This window comes from Phacochoerus africanus, chromosome 12, assembly GCF_016906955.1.
Source record: "Phacochoerus africanus isolate WHEZ1 chromosome 12, ROS_Pafr_v1, whole genome shotgun sequence".
In the NCBI taxonomy this organism is placed as follows: Eukaryota; Metazoa; Chordata; class Mammalia; order Artiodactyla; family Suidae; genus Phacochoerus; species Phacochoerus africanus.
The window spans coordinates 28,237,131-28,259,842 of record NC_062555.1 but is presented as its reverse complement, the minus strand read 5'-3'; the positions used below and the strand labels follow the sequence as shown (position 1 = coordinate 28,259,842).

The 22,712-nt window shown below is 49.1% G+C and overlaps 1 protein-coding gene across 1 annotated transcript in view; it reads right to left on the bottom strand.

Moving 5' to 3' along the window:
• The window catches only part of NR5A2 (nuclear receptor subfamily 5 group A member 2), a 128,143-nt gene extending 107,139 nt beyond the window's left edge, over positions 1–21,004 (bottom strand). The window contains exons 1-4 of the mRNA XM_047755318.1: positions 20,103–21,004; positions 16,055–16,173; positions 14,363–14,504; positions 10,676–11,322 (exon numbers count right to left, since the gene is read on the bottom strand). Coding sequence (XP_047611274.1) covers positions 10,676–11,322; positions 14,363–14,504; positions 16,055–16,173; positions 20,103–20,184 — 990 coding nt within the window. The 5' untranslated portion in view covers positions 20,185–21,004. The remainder of the gene's footprint in view (positions 1–10,675; positions 11,323–14,362; positions 14,505–16,054; positions 16,174–20,102) is intronic.
• Positions 21,005–22,712: the final 1,708 nt, after the last annotated feature.

Sequence of the window (22,712 nt, the reverse complement as noted above, 5' to 3'; positions counted from 1 at the left end):
AACGCTATCTAGTCACTTGTGATGGAGCATGATAATGTGAGAAAATGAATGTATATATGTATGTGTGACTGGGTCACTTTGCCGTGCAGAAGAAATTGACAGAACCCTGTAAACCAGCTATAATGGAAAAAATAACTCACTCAAAAAAGAAAAAGACAAAAATACATTAAAAAAAAAAAAAAGAGTTTCCACTGTGGCTCAGTGGTTAACGAATCCCACTAGGAACCATGGGGTTGCGGATTCGATTCCTGGCCTCGCTCAGGGGGTTAAGGATCCGGCGTTGCCGATTGGACCCCTAGCCTGGGAACCTCCATATGCCACGGGTGCAGCCCAAAAAAGACAAAAAGACAAAAGAAGAAAAGAAAAAAGAAAAAGAACCGTGATCATCAGTTCACACGAGGTGGTCTTGTTGCAGCCATTAAAAACCAACACCACGGGCCCTGAATGAAAGGCCAGTTACCTCCATATCCCCAAATGCAAGACAGAGGCTACAGTCTGGGGTTACGTTCTGCCCTCTCGATGCTCCCACTGTGCAATAAAGGACAGACTTTAGACCTAGTGGCTAACGATCCATCAGCCATGTGAAGAAAGAGCTTTCGTACAGAATCTGAAGTTAGATCAAAGCTGGTTGTAAATTTAATCCTGAATGTGGTGTAATCCTGGTGGCAGTTCTAATATTCAAGATAATATGGCTTTCTTTTAGGTTTCTGAGAGAAAGGGACAGCAGCAGGACCCAACAGTCCTCTGTGCTTCAGATTTAAAAAACATCTCCTCCAAGCATTTGGCTCTTCCTTCAGGGTACGGTATATGTGAATTCACAGACTTGGTCCTGGTAGGTCCAGGGTCCAACATGGCATTTGAACATGATGTCCAAGGGAGGAAGTTAAAAGCGAGGGAACCATCGATAACCCTTCGTGGGATGATGTCTTCAGCATCCACCCATCCTCAGACCTATAGCATTCGGGGGCCCCTTTTGGTCCATCCACCTGCAGGGAAAGCGCAGGTGCAGCGGAGGCTAGCGGTCCTTGAACCCCATGCTGACCAAGCAATGCCTGCCGGCAGCTCTCAGAAACTGAGGCATCAACAAGGGAAGGAAGAAAAGCCACAGGAGTGAGAAACGAGGAAGGGAGTCTGGGCAGATAGAAAAGGAGGGAAGGAGGTGAAGGAAAGTAAGGAAAATAAAGAAAAGGATACAGAAGGTCAGAGTATCAGCAGGCAAGCCGGCCGGACCATGCACCTTGTGTATGGAGAGGGCACAAGTGCAGAGGGATTTAGGTTTTAAGCATCAGACGTTTAAAAGAGAGAAGATGCCCAGCTGCTGGGAGGGGTGACGCCGTGTGTGCTGCTGTTGTCGAGTGTGGGTGGTATTCCTGGGTTAGAGATTAATGTCTTTAACGTGAAGAATAGCATAAATGCCCAATTTCTATGCAGCCATTCTGCAAATGGATGTTGAGCCCTCCAAGATTTGTATGATCGGCCTCCCGAGCTGCAGGAGCATAAAGTCAGAGCAAAGTCATCCCTCACTTATCCTGGAAAATAGAAAGACCTGTTTTCCCTCACGGGGTCAGAGGGCAAAGTCCTTCACAAGGGTGTTAAGGAGTGTCACCCATGAGTCATGTTTTCGGCTTTGTCGCTCACTCCCTGATTTTGTATGACTTTGGATACTGTGTGCAGACAGGTTCCCGGGGGCTCAGTGACTCCAACAAACCTCTTGGACTTTCCGTTAAGATCTGTGAGCATGTGTGTGTGTGCCATGCTGGGGAGTGAGCTGGGACCCCCAGTTATTCTCAGCAAACAAGTTTGTAACTGTGTCTAAGCAGACAGAGTGATGCCCCAGCCTCTACTGACCACGTGGTAGGAACAGGTGCCATGCATTGAGGAGGTGGGGGCAAGGGGGAGGCTGCCCAGTGTCCCTAAGTCCGGAGGGCTGCTCTGCCACTGCACCTGACTGACCACCTTCTAGGGCCCTCGGGTCACAGCCGGTTTTGCAAATCTCGGTTTAAAAGCTCCAGAGCCTCCAGCCAATGACCACCTCCTGACGTCTTTGCATGCAAACTGCCCTGCCCTCCAGTCCTACCAAGTCATCCTCTGGTTAAAAAAAGAAAGAATTTACATATTCTTGGGCCAGTTTAAGAAACTGCTCTCTGCAGTTTAAGAGTAACAGAGGTCCTTCAAGAGCCATTGTAGGAGTTTCCACAGTGGCGCAGCGGAAACAAATCCATGCAGTTGCAGTCCCTGGCCTCGCTCAGTGGGTTAAGGATCTGGCGTTACTGTGAGCTGTGGGGTAGGTCGCAGACACAGCTCAGATCCCCTGTTGCTGTGGCTGTGGCTGTGGCCGGCAGCTGTAGCTCTGATTGGACCCCTAGCCTGGGAACCTCCATATGCTGCAGGTGCAGCCCTAAAAAGCAAAAAAAAAAAAAAAAGCCATTGTAAAGTGGCAACTAGATGGGCACCGTGATAATGGCCATAACGATAGATAAAGCCCTTTACGGTACACAAAAGGCTGCCATATGCATTTTTTAAATTTTAATGACATCCCTACCATACATCAGCCACGGGACTCAGACAACTTGGTAAACACTGTCTTTAAGCCTTAGTACCCTCCCTGTGTGCTGGGAACAAACACGGCTACCGCACAGGGATTGATGAGTATTAAATGAGATACACCAGATGCCCCACATAAAGCACTTAACAACTGTCTGACTCCCAGGAGTTCCCTGGTGGCTCAGTGGGTTAAGGATCCAGTATTGTCTTTTTTTTTTTTTTTTTTTGATTTTTTGGCCACCTCACTGAACATGGAGTTCCCGGGCCAGGGATCAGATCCGAACCACAGTTGTGACCTATGCTGCAGCTGTGGCAATGCCAGATCCTAAACCTACTGTCGCAGGCCAGGGACTGAACCTGAGTCCCAGTGCTCCAGAGAGACACTGCCGATCCCATTGTGCCACAGCAGGAACTCCTCTTCCTCCATTTTTCTCATTCCTGTTCCCATGGCCCTAAACGGATTCAAGTGTCCTGGTTAATTTTGCTGGTACTAACAGATTATTTGACTTAAAAAAAAAAAAAGGTTTAAAAAGCCTAGTTAGCAAACTTTTACTAATCCAATAACCCGGTGTCTCTATGGGACCACAAGAGTGGATGGATGGACAGATGTGTCCTCCGGAAGGACCATGTTACATGACAGCAGAGGTCCAGAGCCTTCCCTCTCCCTCCCTAGACAAAAGGAGACCTAGTCCTGCGTCACTCCCCAGGGCTGCCCTAAGAAGAGGACCAGGAGGGCCTGAAGCACCCGGTCCCAGCAGGCAAAGAGTGAGCACCCCATAGAAGGGACCGCCCCTCCCTTTACCATCTGACCTGGAGCAGATCAAGGAAGAAGGGTGTTTGTCCCTTGTCCTTCATTTCAGACACCTGACAATGGCCGGGCCAGTTAAAGCCAGGTTTCTTGGGTGTGGCGGGCTATTCCCAGGCTCCCTGAGATCCTGGCAGATAACAGATAGATTAATAGGGACAGGAAGCATATTGGGTGTGTGAACAAGCAGACTCAGAAGGAAGCGAGTTTCATTGCTCCGACCAAATCTCCTGGCTTCCCACGAAGGAGGTGTTTGCAACGGAAACCACAAGTGCCGGGCTGCGCCGAAACCAGTTCGAGTCTAAACGGAATCTGCAGCTTGCAGATGGGTGCTCACTGAGTAAACCAAACATAACAGTGTAGCAAGGAACACAGAAGGTGGGGAATCCACGTCGGACGCACTCAGGGGGCCGTTTCCACCAAACAACAAAGCTTGGCACAAACAGAGTTTGATGGAGACGAGCTGGGGCCCCCAGGGTGGGGTGACCAAGAAGGAGGCTAAAGAATGGATTCCTCGGTCAGTAACAGACATGGGTGCAGTAGCACCCACGCTTGTACAAGCAAGCAAGGCTAGAAGGATCTACACGCTCCACAGGCAGCCAGCCCAGAGGCTTCTGCCTGGAAGGAATCAGAAGCTGATGTGTGACGCCTGAAGAGTCCTGAGCCACAGAGTCAGACCTGCAGGTTCCAGGTCCCTCCAAAGTCAAAGGCAGAAGAAAACTTCCCTGCCCATCTCCAGTGGAAGGAAGAAAAGCCAGTTTTCTATTTCGTTGCCAACCTACGGGGGGGTGGGGGTGGGGATTTAATTGTCCTCTGATCCCTCTTTGATGAGTAGGTTTCGGGGTAAATAGAGGTTAAACACATCTCCCTCCTGATGAGGAATCACTTTCAACGCGGGTCCTTTGCCTCCAGGAGCAGCTACTTTGCATCCAGAGAAATGAAAACTCAGGTAAGTAAAGAGATGCGCGGGACTCTGGGACTCCAGATCCTGAACCCCAAAGCCCAGGCAGAGGCAAAGGACAGCGGGTGGGTAAAACTGGAAAACACCGTGCAGGCGCGCGCGCGCGCGCACACACACACACACACACACACACACACGCACAAAGGCAAGCAGAATATGGCTTAAAACTGGGGCAGATCCAACTAAGTCTCAAGCCACAGACCTACACTGGCTGGAAGAGGAGACCTCAGGCCAGGGGAAAGGGGATCCAGAGTGTTAAAAATAATAAACACAACTGCTTCCAAAGCTTCTGTAACAGAGCAGAGAAAAAGGAAGGCTTGCTTCTGCCCCCCAGGCTCCTTACTTTTGAGAAAACCGGCTTCGGCAGGGCTCAATTCCTCTGGCACAAACTCCCTGAGCCTGAGCCCTATTTTCCACAGAAGCACTAGTTACATGTCTCAGTCAGGATTAATTCAGATTTTTTTCTATTCCTACATGTACCAGAATTATCTCTTCTATCCGTTCCCAGAATCCTCTTAAGACATCGGGTCTCATTAGAAGATCAAATAGATCCTCCAGATTCTTTAGTTGTTCAGCAAAGTGGGAATTATTTTCTCACGGGCCCTCGTGTTTGTGAGGGACTCAAGACACAGCGAGAAAGGAGTTCCCGTCGTGGCTCAGCGGAAACGAATCTGACTGGCATCCATGAGGACACAGGTTTGATCCCTGGTCTCACTCGGTGGGTCAAGGATCCGGTGTTGCCATGAGCTGTGATGTAGGTCACAGATGCGGCTTGGATTCTACGATGCTGTGGCTGTGGTGTAGGCTGGCAGCTATAGCTCTGATTCGCCCCCTAGCCTGGGAACCTCCATATGCAGCGGGTGCAGCCCTAAAAAGCAAAAAAAAAAAAAAAAACAAAAAAAAACCCCGAAAGCTGAAAGCAAAACAGTCTTCCTGATTCACCCAGGCAGCGCTTTCTGTGATTCGGGGGGGGGGGGGGGGGGGGCTTGACTTTGCTCTTGATTTCCAAAAACACAAGGAACCAAGCATAGGCCTTGTGAAACAGACTGGGTGAAAAGATTTGAAGGTACAAAGAAGGTGTGAAACCACCCCCAGAAAAGACTGTCATCCCATCAGCGGCCCATCCATCACCTGGGTACAACGACCCTAAATTCTCCTGCCTATTTTCACCACCATGCATACAAAGGAACCCACACACACAGGCCCAGCCTCAAGTAGGACGCAGAGTGTAATGCCATGGAGCTATTTAACTACTGAGCCCAAGCCTGTGTGGTTCTGGAGGGACTGTCCCCAAGACGGGGCTATGAGCCAGGGGACACAGGGAACTCTAGACACCTCTCCACGGCTCAGGGGTGCCAGCAGGCAGATGCACCCCCTGGATGGATGCTCCAGGGGCCTGGGCTCAGAGAATCTGTCTCCCTGAGGATTCGTGATTTAGGACTTGGGCGGTCGTTACTGACTTCTGATAACCAGGAGATCTGCTTTTGCTTCGCTGGCAAAGGCCTGTGTTTTTGGAGTCAAAGGTTACAGGGTGTGTGTGTGTGTTGGGGGGTGGGAAGCAGGCTGTGGGGATGCCCAGCTTCTCTGAAACTGAGTCAACCAGCCCCAGCTCTGCCCTTCAGTAGCCACACACCCCTGTTTCAGATGGGTAGAAGAACCGCCCCCCCCCCCCCCCCCGTCTCCCCCAGGTCTGGAAAAGCTATCATTTCTAGGCAAGGAGCTATCAATCGATGCACCTGGGCTGTTGCAAAAGCTGCTAGTTTCCGAGTATTAATTTCATCTCTTCCACGCCATTATTCCGGACGGAGATCAGAACTGTCCCTTCCAGGTGTACAGAAAAACCAAACAGCTCACTTATCTTCATCCTGTATCTCTTTCTCCCCGATCGCCACCCAGCAATTTGCACGATTTCTACGAGGATATCGTATTTTTTCCCTTTTTGGCTGTTGACACGCAATTTCTCAAGATGTGCATTTTGCAGTTATCATGTCCTCTTTCGCATTCCAATATTTTGAATGGGAAGCAGAATATCTGTTTTGCACCTTGTAAATGTATAAGAAAAACAAAACAACCCACGAAATTTCCTCTGGCCTTTCTAAGCCCTTCAAGAGTAAACAAATGGACTCTGGACTTGCTCTTCTCATCCATGGAGGGAGTATAACTTGTCCTGGAAGTGTGGGCAAGGGGTCATTTGCAAAATTGCCTTATTATCCCATTATGCTCCCAAAGCAAACATGTGACTTTGCATCTTGAGGCTGTGGAGGTATAAGCCATCAGCCCTGCCAGTGTATCATTGGATGGGGTAATTTGCAGTGAAATTAACAAGAAAAAGACATATGTTTCAAGGGGAGCATTCGTCTTGCCAAATGATATTTTAAAATCCCAACTTTTGCTAGACGATGGGGCGAGGACTGGATGGCGGGTTTCAGCGGGTTTCAGGGATGTCGGCAGGTCGGCCCTTTGCAGGCGTTGGTGTGAGTTAGCCAGGGTAGGTAGACAATGGCACAGTGGGTGGCCCAGGACACCTTTCGAAAGCAATGACTCCTGGGATTGCTGGTCATGCCTCATTAGTGGGTCGTGAAATCAATGTAGTGGGTCATGACCAGAAATCTTAAGAAAACATGAAACAAATTAGACTGAAGCAGAATAAAATAGAAAATACCAGTGTACACGGGACAAGGTCACATATCGTCTAGTGCTTTGGTTCTGCTGTTGGTGTGTGCGTGTGTGTTTGTGTTTGATGCTCCCAGTTCCAGTGTAGAATATAATTCTTACTGAAGGTCTTAGTTACAAAGTTTGAAAGCCTCTTTCTGCCCTGGAGGAATACGTGTCTCAAGGCTGGCTGAAATGCCTTGGTCTGGTTTCCACAAAGTAAATTTAAAAACAAGGGAAAAGGAATTCTTCCCAAGCAAACAGTCGCCTCACAACTTTGTATTTAAGCAGATTCTTAAATTATTCCGAACTCTACTTTTCCTTCTTAAAAGAACCTTTAAAGGAACTTGCTCCTTTCAAGACAAGCCCAAGGCAAAGTGTGAAGTGGGTTCTGTTTGTCTTTCTCTGACCCCCCCCCGGGGGGGGGCACCTCCCACCCTTTAGAGGTAAAGAATCTGACTAGCATCCCAGAGGACGCAGGTTCGATCCCTGGCCTCACTCAGTGGGTTAAGGATCCAGCATTGCCATGAGCTTTGGTGTAGGTCGCAGATGCGGCTTGGATCTGGGATCTGGCCTTGCTGTGGCTGTGGTGTAGGCCAGCGGCTACAGCTCTGATTCAACCCCTAGCCTGGGAACCTCCATATGCCTCAGGTGTGGCCCTAAAAAGTCAAAAAAAAAAAAAAAAAGCATAGTCTCATGGAAAAACAACAAGGTCCTACTGTACAGCACGGAGAACTATATCCAATATCCTGTGATAAGCCATAATGCAGAGGAAATATATATACACCCACATGTATAACTGAACTGCTTTGCTATACAGCTGGAATTAACACAACACTTTTTTTTCCTTTCCTTTCTTTTTTTTTAATGATTTTTATTTTTCCCGTTATAGTTGGTTTAGGAACATAACATTGTAAGTCAACTATGCTTCAATAACATTGCTCAAAAGTAAAAAAAAAAAAAAAAAGCATATCCCATGAAAGACTGAGAAATGCACTCAACAACAGTATAAATGATTGAAAATGCTTTACTGTGTCCCATTCCCAAAGATGTCTGCATTTTTAGCCAAACATGAAATCTGATGCCCTTAAAAAAAAAAAAAAACAAAACCCTCATACAATTTAGCTCTAATGAGAGGAAAAGAGAAATCTGGAGAGTGTGTTTTCAAGTCCAACCTGAGGCTACTAGCTTCACTGCATAACCTTCCTTTGTTCAGGTATTAATAATACACACGATTTCCTTCCCCGGGCTTTTGCGAAATAAATTCCAACGGGTCTTGGTTTTTAAATAGATATGGATGACACTCTCTCATCATAAAACCTTTGAGAGAAAATACTTTGTCTCACTCAACATTGTATCCATTTGACACCCAACTTACTGCCTGGCAAATTTTAGGACCTCAACTGGCAAGAGGTTTGTTTTTAAATTTCCCCAATACATTATTAGTATTATTTTCTACTGTACAGCAGAGTGACCCAGTTACACATACATGTATCCATTATTTTTCTCCCATTATCATACCCCATCATAAGCCTACACAGAGTTCCCAGTGCTGCAGAGCAGGATGTCATTGCTTATCCATTCCAAAGGCAATAGTCTGCCTCTATTAACCCTGAGCTCCCAAAGAGTTAATGACTATTATACAGTTTTACTCTTCCATAAACACACGTGGTAATACTCTTCCCAATGTCAAACAAATAAGGGAGTCCAAGGGCATGGCTTTTTTCCCCTGAATAGAAGAGTATTCCGCAAGGCCTCCACACACCTGTCACCAAATAATTACAATTTTTAAATAGCACTGATTTATTGAGCATGTAATATACGCCAGGCTCCCAGTCCTAGAAGCTTTGTCCACAGTCTCATTTACTCCTCGAAATCCTTCCTAAGTGGAAGTTATTATTGTTCTCTCCATAATCCCGACTGTCCCTGCAAAGAACGCATGCACAATTTTTTTTTTTTTTTGGTCTTTTGTCTTTTTAGGGCCGCACCTGCAGCATGTGGAGGTTCCCAGGCTAGGGGTCCAATCGGAGCTATAGCTGCCAGCCTATGCCAGAGCCCTGGCAATGCGGGATCTGAGCTGCGTCTGTGACCTCCACGCTGGATCCTTAACCAGCTGATCGAGGCCAGGGATGGATGGAACCTGCAACCCCGTGGTTCCTAGTCAGATTCGTTTCTGCTGCACCATGACAGGAACTCCCACATGTACAGTTTTACAGACAGAAAACTAAAGCTCAGATTGACAACCTGCCCGTGAAGACATTTACTAAGTAGCAAAGATCTAATTCAAACTGCGCCTCCGACCGCCAAGGCTGTGCTTAACTCTTAGTGTGTCCTAACCTTCCGGTTTAACCAAAAATTATCATTTTCGTTTTCATTTTCCAATTGCTTCTTCTAGAGACAAATCGTGACCCTACAAACACCAGGACAGCTTAATGATAAACGCCCTGATTAGCCCGGGGCGGTTCCACCCCCAGGGGGCCTGGCCTGACCGTGTGCCCCCACGTGGTCTCCACAGCCCTCAGACTGGTGGTAGTCTGGAAACTTAGGATTTGGATCCACACAGATAACTTTTTTGTTTCCAGGACAGAACCGAGGCCTGAATGAAGATAGCCGTGGAAAGCGCGGCTTTCTGTTTGCCTGGGGCTTCCACAGCCCCAGCTCGCATGCACGTGCGCGCACACACACACACACACACACCACTTGAAACACAACCTTTCAAAGAAAAGCCTGCTTTTCATACTACCCCTTTCTCCAAGATTCTCCCCTCCCAAGTCCGAGGTGATCAGAAGCCACGGGCCTGCAGCAGCCACATCTCCCCGACAGTAACAGAAAGCAACTGAGGTTCTACCAGACAGACTAGAGATCAAACCCAGGATTCATTCTTGCTGTCCAAGCAGAGGATGAAACCACTAACCACCGAATACAGTTTGGTAGCTATTCGTAGATCCCAAGCTTCTCTCTAACTTTCCCATATTAATTCCGGCTTAAGTTTCAGGAAATAAAATAATTACGTAGTTAAACAGAGAGCCTTATACAAACAAGGACTGTGTTTACCATGTACCAATCCATTAAAATCAATGACAAACAGGGATGATGAGAACGAGAAAGCCCAGCCAAGGAGACTCACGCTCACCCTTGGGTCCATTCCCCAGCCAATGACAGCCAACATCCTATTTGGAATCCGCCCGGCACACAAAGGCCTTACCAACCTAATATCAAGGTAAACAGGTAGTAAATACCTACTTGATGTGACTAACCAGGTGCTCGCCTTTGCATTCTTTAGCGCGAACACAACTAAAGGTGAGCATTTGTTTTCTTGGCAAAGGGCACCCCTCTAAGAGGGCTCTTTGGTCCATAATCTTTTATGTTTATTAGGTGCTGTTTCACCCTGGCTTCAGTTTAGCCATAAACCATCAGAGGCAAAGGGAAGAAGTAAAAGTAGTCTAACATGCGGAGAAAAAAAAATAATAATAATAACAAAAGAATCCAACTGAGTTTCCTGTATTGTGAGATTAAACACCAGGCCCCCAAATGAAGAGCGGCAGAAAATACGAGGCTTCACAAGGGTCCTGGAGTCGCGTCTAGGACGTCACACAACAAAGGACAGGTAAGCGCAATGTGTTTCAGCACCAAGACCCTGTGAAGCAGGGGCAGAGCCAGGTCCCCCCACCCCACCCCAGGCGGGGAAGGCTGGATGCCAAGGGCTGCCGTACCTTGAGCTCTCGGAAGAAGACGCTACTCCGGGCCCACTCGACGATGGAGAACAGAGTCTGGTCTGCCATCTTGCACATGAGCCCAAACGTGGTGAGCCTCTCGTGCTTGCTGCGGCTGGCCTGCTCCTGCTGCAGGTAGGCCATGATCTTGGCCTGGACCTGCGGCTCATCCGGCTCGCACTTGAGCAGTTCCAGGATCAGGTGGGGGATGCTGGCCGGGGAGCTGGTCTGGTATGTGTCCATGTAGGAATAGCCCATGATGGACTCGGGCGAGCTGGTGTAGGGTTCTGGGTACTCAGACTTGATGGCCCGGCTGGGAAAGTGGCCGTAGGTCTGGTAACCCTGCAGGCTGCCGTGGGGTGGCATCGTCATGCTGATGGGGGACGTGACAAAGGGGCTGCGATCATAGTCTGTAGGAGGCAAGGCAGCGTGGTTCAGAGGTAGGCCTTTGGAGGCGGAATGGATGCTCTGAATGGCGGAGGAGAGGCTCAGCTCGGAGGGCATGGCTTGGATCACCTGAGACATGGCTTCCAGCTTAAGTCCATTGGCTCGGATGAGGGCCTTTTTCTGCTGCTTCAGAGCCCGGTCCCTCTTGTACATGGGCCCAAATTTATTCCTTCCTCCACGCATGCGGTCGGCCCTTACCGCTGTTGGGGGGTCAGGGACAAAAAAAAAAAAAAAAGGAAGTAAGATGACAAATCAGATATAAATGATGCTCCTTCTCCAGATCTCCAGATATTTCGAAAGGCTGAAAAGGGACCACAAGTGGTCCGTGTGGGGTTGTTTTCATTATGATAGCCTACAGAGATTCCCCTAAAAGCCATGTCCTCTTTATTTATGAATTATTTCCTCCAAGCATGTTGGTCAGCCAAAAAAATCATCCAGAGAGGTAGGGACAGGACATGGTAACCCTTTGGTGGACTAAAGCGATTTCTTTATTTTATTTTCTTTATTTTATTTTATTCGATTCTATTTTATTTTATTTGTCTTTTCTAGGGCTGCACTCACAGCATATGGAGGTTCCCAGGCGAGGGGTCTAATCAGAGCTGTAGACACCAGCCTACACCGCAGCCACAGCAACTCAGGATCTGAGCCGCATCTGCGACCTACACCACCTCACGGCAATGCCGGATCCTTTACCCACTGAGTGAGGCCAGGGATGGAACCTGCAACCTCATGGTTCCTAGTTGGGTCGTTAACCACTGAGCCATGGTAGGAATTCCTAAAGTGATTTCTTAATTTGTGTTACCCACAGGGGGTGCGTCCTATGGCTAAGGAAGCTGAGGGTCTATCATGACAGTGATGTTATGATTCTCCTTTTGGAAGGGCAAAAGAAAAAAAAAGAAAAAGAAAAAGAAGAAGAAATCAAATCATCCACTTTCCAGATTAAATTGTGACTATTTTTCCTTAAAACATCTTTTTCCCTCAAAGCGATTTTGGCTAATTTGTTGCAAAAAGGGTTTGGGTACGTGCTCTTCTTGGAAACCTGCCCTCACTGGGTAACGCCTTTTTTTTTTTGGCCTTTTTTTGCCTTTTCTCAGGCCGCTCCGGAGGCATATGGAGGTTCCCAGGCTAGGGGTCGAATCGGAGCTGTAGACACTGGCCTACCCCAGAGCCACAGCAACATGGGATTCAAGCCACGTCTTCGACCTACACCACAGCTCACGGCAACACCGGATCCTTAACCCACTGAGCAAGGCCAGGGATCGAACACACAACCTCAAGGTTCCTAGTCAGATTCATTAACCACTGCGTCACGACGGGAACTCCCGGTAATGCTTTTCACTTAAGTGGAGCTGGACATCAAGAAAGCAAATTCATTTCAGAAGCTGTCAAAACGGTCCACCGTCAACACTGCTTGTGTGGCATCTGCAGCCACGTCTAATCATTTACAAAGAGGGTTTCTCAAGCTCGTAGTCACCAATGGCAATTAGACAGTGACCGCTGACAGCCTGGGACATGTCGAAATCACTAGAGATTTAGTTTTTGAGCTTTTTAAATCTTAGGATGAGTCTAACATTACAAATTTATTGTGCATGTTAGGTATCCAGAATGCTGCACAAGATCAGAAAGTTTTTCATCTGGATGATAATTTATTGACTATTCAATTGTTTATCTCGCACTGGGAGTTACAGTTAAAAAAGGATACTTTGGGGGGGCAGGAGTGGGATGGCTGGAGAGTTTGGGGTTAGTAGATGCAAACTGTGACATTTAGAATGGATAAGCAATGAGGTCCTGCTGTACAGCACAGGGAACTATATCCAGTCTCCTGGGATAGACCATGATGGAAGATAATATAAGAAAGAGAATATATATATATATATATACACGTATGACTGAGTCACTTTGCTGTACTGCAGAAATTGGCACAACATTGTAAATCAATGATAATTTTGAAAAATTAAAGAATGAAAAAAAGAAAGGATACTTTTGCGGTAATGAAACACAACCTTTTCCTTTTGTTAAACACATAAAGGAACCAAATGACATCATATGCAATCACAACATTTCATGTGTAAGATATTTTATCTTGCTCGTTTCCTACTATGGGAAGTAAGCACCTATCACATGATTTTGTTGTTTGGAAAAGAATCAAAAGATCAGTAATCAAGAAGTTAATAAATATCAATCATTGCCTTTCTCAGGTTCGTCTTAAAACAACCCTGACTCCTGATAACCAAAGTGGCTGCTTCTATTGAGAAGGAAATCTATTAGCAGTTCAGCAGATTTATATTTGAAATTGTTTGAGTATTTCCATCAAGTCTGAGTGCCACACAACAGAAAAGCCCCTAACACCACTAGCCTGCGCCTCATTGATCAAATAAAATCACTCTAGGATCTGGCACATCGCAGTGATATGTATCTCTTCTTATTACTTTATTTGCAGTGTATTTAATCTGTAGGTCAGAGGCTGGAAAACAGCAACACACCATAATAGTCCATGAACTACAAATTATTTACAGCAGTCACATATTAACTTGACTTCCTGCCAATCTGTACATCGTAAAGGCTGGTTCTACTCTTTTCAACATAAAGTTTAATGTGGCTTTTGAGAAACCACTCTTGTTCTCATCAAACCAATGCTACTGATTTAATAGTTCATTATTTTTCATGTTTCCTGCACCTCAAAAATTTTTTTTTGTAGACTCAGTCCTCTTCGAAAGAAGTATGCTTTCCGGCACTATCAAAAATGATACTCTACATGAGAAAAATCATTTTATAATTAAAGGCGTAGACTCTTGTCCAGAAATCATGAAACTAAGAGTAACCAATGTAACACAGGTACCCATGTAAAAAGATTCAAATCAAACTTTCACCAAGGCAGGCTGATTTAAAAACTTAAAGGATTTTTAAAACTATTTTTGCAAATTATTTTGATTTGTTCTCCGTCGAATCGCTTTAGCTTTGCTGTCATCTAACCTAGGGAATGCATCTGTTCCTCAGACTGAAAAAGAGGCAGGAAGGTGAAACTCTGATATTCAAGTGCTGTTCCCAGGAGATTTCACCTGTGTTTAAACGAGAATCAGGCTATTCTGCTAACAAAACATAAAAAGATCTTACATGATTGTCAAGAGTGTGAAAAGACTAGGAAACTACTGTTACCACGTTATTATAAGTACAATGTTGTTTTAAATCCTACGTCCTTGGAGAATTTTAACAGGCCGTAGTTTTGAGAAGAAAACTTACCTTCTAGCTTCATTCCAACACTAAGACATTTTTGAAATCGACAGTAAGGACAACGCTTTCTCTGTGTTTTGTCAATCTGGCAGTTCTGGTTTTCTATACATGTGTACCTTTTATTATTTTGGACTGTTCGCTTAAAAAAGCCCTGGAAGAAAAAACCAGTGAGACATATTATAAATCGAACACCCGTCTCTTGCATTGTTTCATTTTAAGGAAATCCCCAGTAAAGCTTTTCCTTGCTCCATTTCAGCCCTTATGTGGTTCTGCAATTTGTCTTACATTTTAACAAGCTCAACCTTCCCAAACAGCGCCAGGACATGGTAGAGATTTTTCTGGCATCAGAGTAACTCCGGAATCGCTTCATATCTTGGGGAGATTTAGCCATATACCATTTCATCTCAACATTCGGAGAAAAATACATGCTACCTGGACCAGGACTTTTTTTGGAAAAAACAAAATCTGTTTTTCTATGATCCTTCCGGTTTCAGATAAGGCGTTCATGGCCAGCTGCACTGTTTTTCAGGAGTCCGATACAAGTGGCAAACTACTGTCAAATACCAGTGGAAAAATGGAATAGCAAAACACCTCAGGGTTCTTTTTTTTTTTTTTTTTTTTTTAACACATGTCAATACGAGATAGTTAAAAGCAAAAGGATTTAAAAAATAAAATCGGAAGCAAAGCATTCACAATTCTATCAGAATACATTCAAGTTGGGGAAACTGTAAAAAAAACAAAAGGGGTGAAACTGATGGGGAAAAAGGCATGTATAGCAGAGAGTAGAATTTTAGCAAAGTGTATGCTTTCCTTATACCGCATGTGAAAAAAAATCAAAATTAAATCTGTAGCTTTATAACCTAGTACTGGCTTGGACAGTGATTCTTTACATCTGTCCTACTGGCCACAAAGTGAAACTATCTTACTCTGTTATAGAGAAAGAAGAGACTTTCCTGGCAGTGGTTGAAGTAATTGTACTAAGTTCTTTACATTTAAAAATGTTGAAAAATAAAGAGTATCAAGTTCACTGGAAATATATGAAAAAGGTCTGAGATAAATTCTTAATGTCTCGTTGACATTGTTACTAATAATACATCTGACACATTAAAATTTCTTGCCTTTAAGTAGGTCAGGTGATCCATTTATGAAAACTACGCTGTTATAAACTTAAGCTCTGGTGTCTTATTCTTTCTGATATAAATCTCCCCCAAATCGTCAAAAATTATTTTTGGAGTAAATCAAGATGAAATCATGTGGCGGCGAACTTAGACTTTTATGTCTGAGGATAAAAAATGTTTAGCCACGTCGCACAGAATACTCTGAAGTTAAAATGTATTTGGGAAATACTTTGTCATGTTCCCTCTCCACAACAACGATGCTTTAAATATATATAAGTCAAGCAAAATCAATATTTTGGACTGTTAGAAGTCTTTCTACAGCTACATCACCTTACTATAATAAACTGCTTTAAAGCCATGAGACTGGCAAAGTTTTCTAAACAGCATAAATTTCTGGGCCTTTTGAACTAAATCAGACAGACACATATTTCTAAGCATCATCTCCCTAAGACTAACTCCTTCCCTCTCTCATTTTTAATTGAGTCCACAAAAGACAGCCTACATTTTAACTTTAGGGTGTCATCCAATGGTTTCTTTTGGTTTTGAACATTATTATTTCTCAGGGAGCAACGGAGAAGCAAACCTTGCAGCTTTCACAGGTGAGGAGCCCATAGTGGTACCCAGACACTTTATCTCCACACACAGGACAGAGCTCTTCGAGATCTTCATCATAGGAGTAATTCACCATTTTAAACTGAGACACTGAAACGACAAGAGAAATGTATGCACATATGCAGTTAATGTACTTAATCCTGCCCTAAAAAAGCATTTTGGTGGGCACACATCACCAGGTCAAACGTGAACTAAGAAGGTTTTACCCAGGTGTACTGACGACACCTATTTTTATACAGGGAAAGTAAAATATCTTATGGCATTAAGGCACAGGCTTTTTATAATTTTAAAATCATCCTCATTTCTTTTGTTAATTTTTTTTAAGCGACCCCTGTCCAACACAAGTCTCCAAACTCTGCAGAGCAACAGCTCAGAAGAGAAACACGAACGGCATAACAACTGAGAATTTCTTTTAGAGCTTCGTTATGTCAAGTTCCAAAATGTCCCCTTTGCCTAGAGCAGAGAAAGGACCAACCCCTTCATCCTCCCACTCGAAGTGACTTTGCCCAAAGTCCACCAAACTGTGAGGATGTATGGGGATCAAACACCAACAAGCCAACACTTGACGGAAGAACGAAGCCCCAGAAACCTGCTTCTCAGCAGCCCCACTTGAACCCCAGCCTGTGCTCCCAGCCTTCAGATGGGTTAGATTCCGTTCTGTACTGATAGGGCTTTCATCTCCACACTTTGGAAACTCCTGTAAAAATAAAAAGGAAAGAGGGAGGGAACCCGGACGAAAAAAAAAAAAAGAAGAAGAAAAAGAAGGAAAGGAAAAGATACACACGAGGGTTTGGTTTCGTTGCAAAGTATTGAAGTCCTTTAATGAACTTCGCATGTTTCCGATCATCACTGCAAAATATAAACACCTCTGAGTTCACCCTGTTAAAAGTTAAACAGAAATCAGGCCGCGACCACGCAGGGATCAGGTAACCGCCTTCCTCAGGACCCTGCCCCGCGAAAGCGTCTTCGCAGCTCAAAGATGGAGAAACGGCACAAGGTGGGCAGAGGCCAGGAGGCTCAGGTAATACCTGATCCGGTCCCTCCGTGAGACTCGGGCCACGCGGGTCGAGCCTCGCAGCGCGCGCGGCGGGAATGGATGGCGAGGGCAGATCCGCGCAGCCTAGCCGTCGCCCAAACCCTCCGGGCACCTCTGGTGAAACCCGGGGGCGCACTCGCCGCTCGCCCCTCGCTCAACTTTGGGCTTTACACACAGGCGCACAAACGCCGAGTCAAGTTTGTTTTAAGTTAATCAGTGGCATTTGCAGGGGGCGGGGCGGGGGGGGGATGGGGAACCTAGGGCCAGGCAGAAGTTTCCTCTGAATTGTTTACCAAAAAGGAAAGGGTGAAAGAGCCCCCACCGCATCCCCAAAGTACCCGAACACTCTGTCACCAGAGTGGCCTCCTTGCCAATGACTTCTTTTAAAAATAAGATTTTTCTCTTTACGGATTCTGGGGGCCTCCGGAAAGCGCCCTCGGGGTGGGGGGTGGGGGGATGGGGGGTTGGGGGGTGGGGGGGGTCACTTGCAGCGCTTCTCGGCTGAGGGCCGCTGGCAGAGTGGAGCCAGTTCTCCGGGGACACAGAGCCCTGGGCTAGGGGAATAAACCGGAGTGAGTTAGCCCGAGTCTGGGGAGGGGGATCACGGGAAAGGATGTTCCAAGCAGAGGCAGGCGCTTGGGCTCCGCGGAAGAGAAATAAAGAGACGCAGAGCGCCGTCTTCCCAGAAGTGCCCGGAAAGGTCCACGCTTGCGTTTGGAAAACCCGGGGGTCTGGCCCAAGTTTGTTTATGGCCCCCGTCCCTCCTAAAGCTCATCACTGCAGTCTCGAGGCATAGGTTAAGGAAGGAAAAAAGTGCTTTCCCAAGCGTGTTCTTTTCTCCCTCCCCCTTCCTCCAACAAAGTAAACTCGCACCCGAGGGGCACGAAGGCAACGGTTTACAGGGAGACTAGGGCGCGCTTCGGGGACCCGACACCGAAAAGACGGGGACCCTCTTGGAAAATTCAATGACAGAGGCCGCTCTACGAGCCTGGGGCTTCTTCCAGAGGCGCCCCCAGGGGTCGTAACCCAAGTTATCGTTTGGAGAACCGAAGCCGTCGGAGCTAAGAAGTCCCGGTCTTGAGAAAGCTAGAGGGGACGGTGGGCCTTGGAAAGCTCAGGCCGCAGAGGCCCGCGGACAAGTTCCCCGAACTGTCCCGGAACCCGGTAGCGGGTCCTCTTTCTGCCCACCCCCGCCTCCCCCGGGTCGGACGGCAGCGCGCCCCCGGCTGAGACCAGAGCGAGGCTGGGAATGGGGTCCCGTCCCCAGGGGCTCTTCCCGGGCGGGAGGCCGCGTGGCGTGCAGAAAGCCGTGCCCGGGCGCTTCCCACGCGCTTTCGGCCCGAGGGCTGAGCAAGCGACCGGCGGCTTCCCGGAGCCCTGGGCACCAGGGAAAGCCAAACGTCTGCTTTGGGGCAGGAGGTCGGGTCCAGAACGGCCCTCTCGAGTTTAACAAATAAAATATTGCAATGGCATTTCCCTCCCATCTCCCCCCAAACCCTGATTCTTGCCTCCGCTACTTCCCGCTCCAGGTTCTCCCTCAGCTTCTCTTCCCGAGTTGCTCAGAAATGCGCGTGCAGGAAGAAGAAGCTGAAGCTTTCCCTTGGACCCAAGAATCTCGCCGGCCCCAAGGCGCCCAAAGGATAGTCCTTCTCGGCAGCAGGCCGCGGAGACTCCCCGATGAGACCCCGCTTCTCCTACAACCCCGTTCACGGAAACCTTAGGTGGCAGAGGGAAAGCCTGTTTGCGCCAACCGGGTCCCTCGGCAGCCAGCTCAGGAGTGGAGACTCTGGGGCCTCGGCCCCAGGGGACTTGCGCGCCCTCCCTGGAGGCTTGCAGAGAGCCCAGGATCCGCGAGGGGTAAAAGACGCCAACGGCAGGACGCTCACCTTCCCGCCCCCCACTATTCCCAGCTCAGCGGGCCGACCTCAGGCCCCGGGCCCAGCACCGCCTCTCCCGCACCGCCGCGTGCACCAGCCCTGAACTCTGCTCTCCACGCCTCCCCGGCCCTTTCAAGTTCGCTCGAGGGGGACGGCAGGAAGCGTTCCGGGATCACAGGCCCGCCAGCCCGCACATCCTGCGCGCTGGCAGGGGCGAGGGTAGAAGAGCACCGGTGACTTTTCCTAGCATTGTTCCCTCCCCGGCCCAGAGCGACTGCGATAAACTTTTGAAGGGCTTCATTCCGCCAAATCTTCAGTCGCTTATTTTGGAATGCGGCGAAAGCACAGACTGCGGGATTTGCTTGTTTTTCCCTTTTGTTAGCAATCAAGAGCGGGGCGGGGGTGGGGCGGGGTTGGACACACAGAAGTCCTGTGTTGCCAGCGCTCAGACTGAAGAGGCACGAAGCTAACCTGCAGCCCCCACCTCACTGACTCCGCAGTGCCCGACCGGAGGATGAGCTGGGGATATGGTGGATATTCTCCAGTTCTGCCTGCGGGTTATGAAGTTGTTCAAATTTGGAGCCGCCTCCCAGTGCGCGCCCGGGCATTGGGGTGCCCACGTGCGTCCTAACACCGCTAAGCCAGCTCTCCCCGAGGCGCCTCTTTCTGCAATTGACTCTCCCAGGCAGAGTGTTCCTCCATTCAAAAGCACTGGTTCAAGTTCTCCCTGACTCCTAAGACTCAAAACCAGCTCGGATTTCCCTGAGCTATTCCATTTCTTAGAATGATCTTATTATTCTAAAGGATCTGTAGCCTGAGGCTGCCTTGCTCGGGTAGCCATAGAGCTCAAAGCCTGTCTTTTCTTAATTACAAGTGGCCAATTTGGCATTACTAGGAAAATCCCCTCTCCGCATTGTTCAAGAGCCATAAACTTTTATGCCTGCCCCCGGGGAGGGGGCCTGACGCCCGCGCGCCGCCCCGCAGCCCCGAGGCGGCGAGCGCCCGGCGGCCGGTCCAGCGCCCGCGCAGGGCGGGCGGCTGCAGCCCGCGGGGCGAGCCCGAGGCGAGGTAGCCGCGAGAGCCGAGCGCCGCGAGCGCCTCCTTACCTTGCATGTTTTCCGGCATCTGCCCCTGTTCCCCATGCGACCGAGCCAGTCCCAGGGCTTCCGTCTCCACTTTGGGCAGCATGACAAGGCGGCCGCGGGCGGGGGTAGGGGGTCCGAGTCGGTCCGGAAGCCCAGCACCTGGACACGGGCAGCACAGATTCAACTCCGGCGGAAAGGAGGAGGGGGCAGCCGGGTGGTTGCTCCTTCGCCCGCTGGCAGGAGCGCGCCTCCGCCGCCTCCGGGGCTGCCGTCAAGACCCCGGAGCCCCGTCCAGGCTCGCAGCTCCCGAGAGCCCGCAAGCTGCCGGGAAGAGGGAGCGGGCTGCGAGCTAACACTGCGTCCGGGCGCCCCTGTCCGGCTCGGCAAGGGCGCAGCGGCCCGGGGCGCGGGTGCGCGTACGGCCGAGCTCCGGGCGCGCAGCGGAGACGGCGGCGGAGCTCTGGCTGCTGCTGCCGCCACCGTTGTGCCGCTGCCGCTGCTCCCGGACGGCTCGGCTCCGGCGACCCCCGCCCCTCCCTCCGCCGCCCTCGGCTCGGGATCCGCAGGGTCCCTCGCGCGCGCCTTCTCTGGCCTCACTCTCCTCTCCTCTCCGCCCCTTCCTCGACTCTGCTTCCCTCTCGCTCACTGTCAGGCGTGGAGTTAAGAAGTTCCAGCCTCCCTCTGCTGCCTCAGCTACTCCCGCCAGTCGGAGAGCAGTCCTCTCCGGCCCCGAGGATGACGAGGCTGGGAAGGAAAGGGGGAGGAAGAGGAGGAGAAGGGAGGTAAGTAGGACCGGGGTAGGGGGAAGGCAGGGATGAGGGGTGATGACAGTGAATGGGGGACGCGGGTTCCGGACTCGGGTCGGACACCAGGCACCAGCCAATGAGGACGAGGTTCAGGCGCCGGCCCCCTCGCCTGCCCCAACCTCTTCACCCCGCTTCACCTCGCTTCACCCCCTCCCACCCCACCCTGGCCTGGGGCGGGGGATGTGAACGCGGCGGGTCTTACAGCGGGTGAGAGGCGACCTCTGTCTGAGCGCGGCGGCCAAGGAGAAGCTCGGGCGGAGGTTTCCGCGCCAAGGGGAGGCCAGGAGGGATGCGGGTGGGAGTGCGGGGGCAGGGGTGCTCCCCGGTGGGCGTCTGCCCGCGCGGAGGGGGGCTGCAGGAGTTAAACACACATTTAAGCAACCTAGAAGAGCAAAGTGGAGCTGGCCTGCTCTCCAGGGCCTCCTGGCTTTATTCCCCTGGGCACTCAGTCCGTGGGCCCCCGGGAGCGGAGAGGCCGAGCGTCGCGGCTCACCTGCTCGCCGAGAGGATACCTCTGTGGCCGAGAGTTCACTCGCTTGCCAGGAATCTGAACAGCCATCCCCGTTTCCCCATTCTCCCCCAGTTCCTTCGCTCCCTTAGAAAACGCCACCTCCCTCCTTCAGCCCAAGATTATCTCGGCGGCAGACTTCCTAAATTGTAGTGAACTGCGTTTCCATATAGAATGCAAAGAAGCCTGGCCTTTCCTTTTCCCTTCTGCTGTGTCTTGGGTGGGACGATCCGCACGAGGCCAGAGGCCCAGCACTTTAAAAAAGTTTTAAAGAACCATCTGTTATGCAAGCTCTTCCACCACCAGCCCAGCCCCATCTTCACAGTTTTCAGATCTCATCCCAACCAGATGAAAACATTTCCCCCCCCCCCAGCCTCCTTACTGCATGTGAAATGCCTCTCGGTGTCTGCTGGGAGACCGGGTAATTATCAGAGTCCACCCACAAGGGGGTGAATTTGAATCTCAAAAGGTCTGAATGTATTCAATGTGAATGGCAGACATCACACATTCAAACTGCCCAGTCCAGTATTTGATGAATTGATTAATACGCCAATCATTGCCTTGCATAATCTACACTTTTCTAGGAAATGGATCATGCCCTCTCTCAACTGATTGGACCTTTACCTCTTTAACATACAGTATTCAGAATCTAAGTTATTTACATTTCCATTTTAGTAGCATCTGCAGCTTTTTGAAAACATTTAAACGTGGTGGGAGGGCTGCCCACTAGTTTGTAAATAGGAGTAGGCTTAAATTGCCAAAATTAGTGACCTTTGAGATGTTCAGATGTTGGTGGCAGTAGCGTGCAACACTGTCTGTCCACTTTCAGTATTAGGTTCTTTTAAGTATCATGAATTAAATTCAGAAAAGGAGTCAAGTCTCAGGGCTCAAATCAATGCTTGTAGCACTTTGCTTGTGGATTCAGGTGAACTTTGAGAATCGGTTTATTGCTAAGCCTTAAGAACCAACGCTACCCGCAGCAATCAAAGAGCTTGTGGGGACACTTGCTACAGGGCCTTCCCAACACCCCCTGCCTGGCAGCTCTGGGGGGCTGCCCTCAGTGTGGAAGGGAAGGCCCTCTGGTCTGTGCAGCCGGAGGAAGAGGTTAGGAGATGAAGAAGACCGAGGGTCTGGCAGAACCTCTTCATTGTAGTGTGGTGGAAATCTTTGCCTGCACTTGAGGTGGAGCCTGATCTGGCCTGGGGCAAACTTTGTGGTCACATTTCATCAGCCCAGCCTCAACCCCAGAAGGGAACCTGTTCAGGCCACACTGGTGTCTCTACAGTCTAGGCCGGTCTGCCTTCCGTTCACACCCCC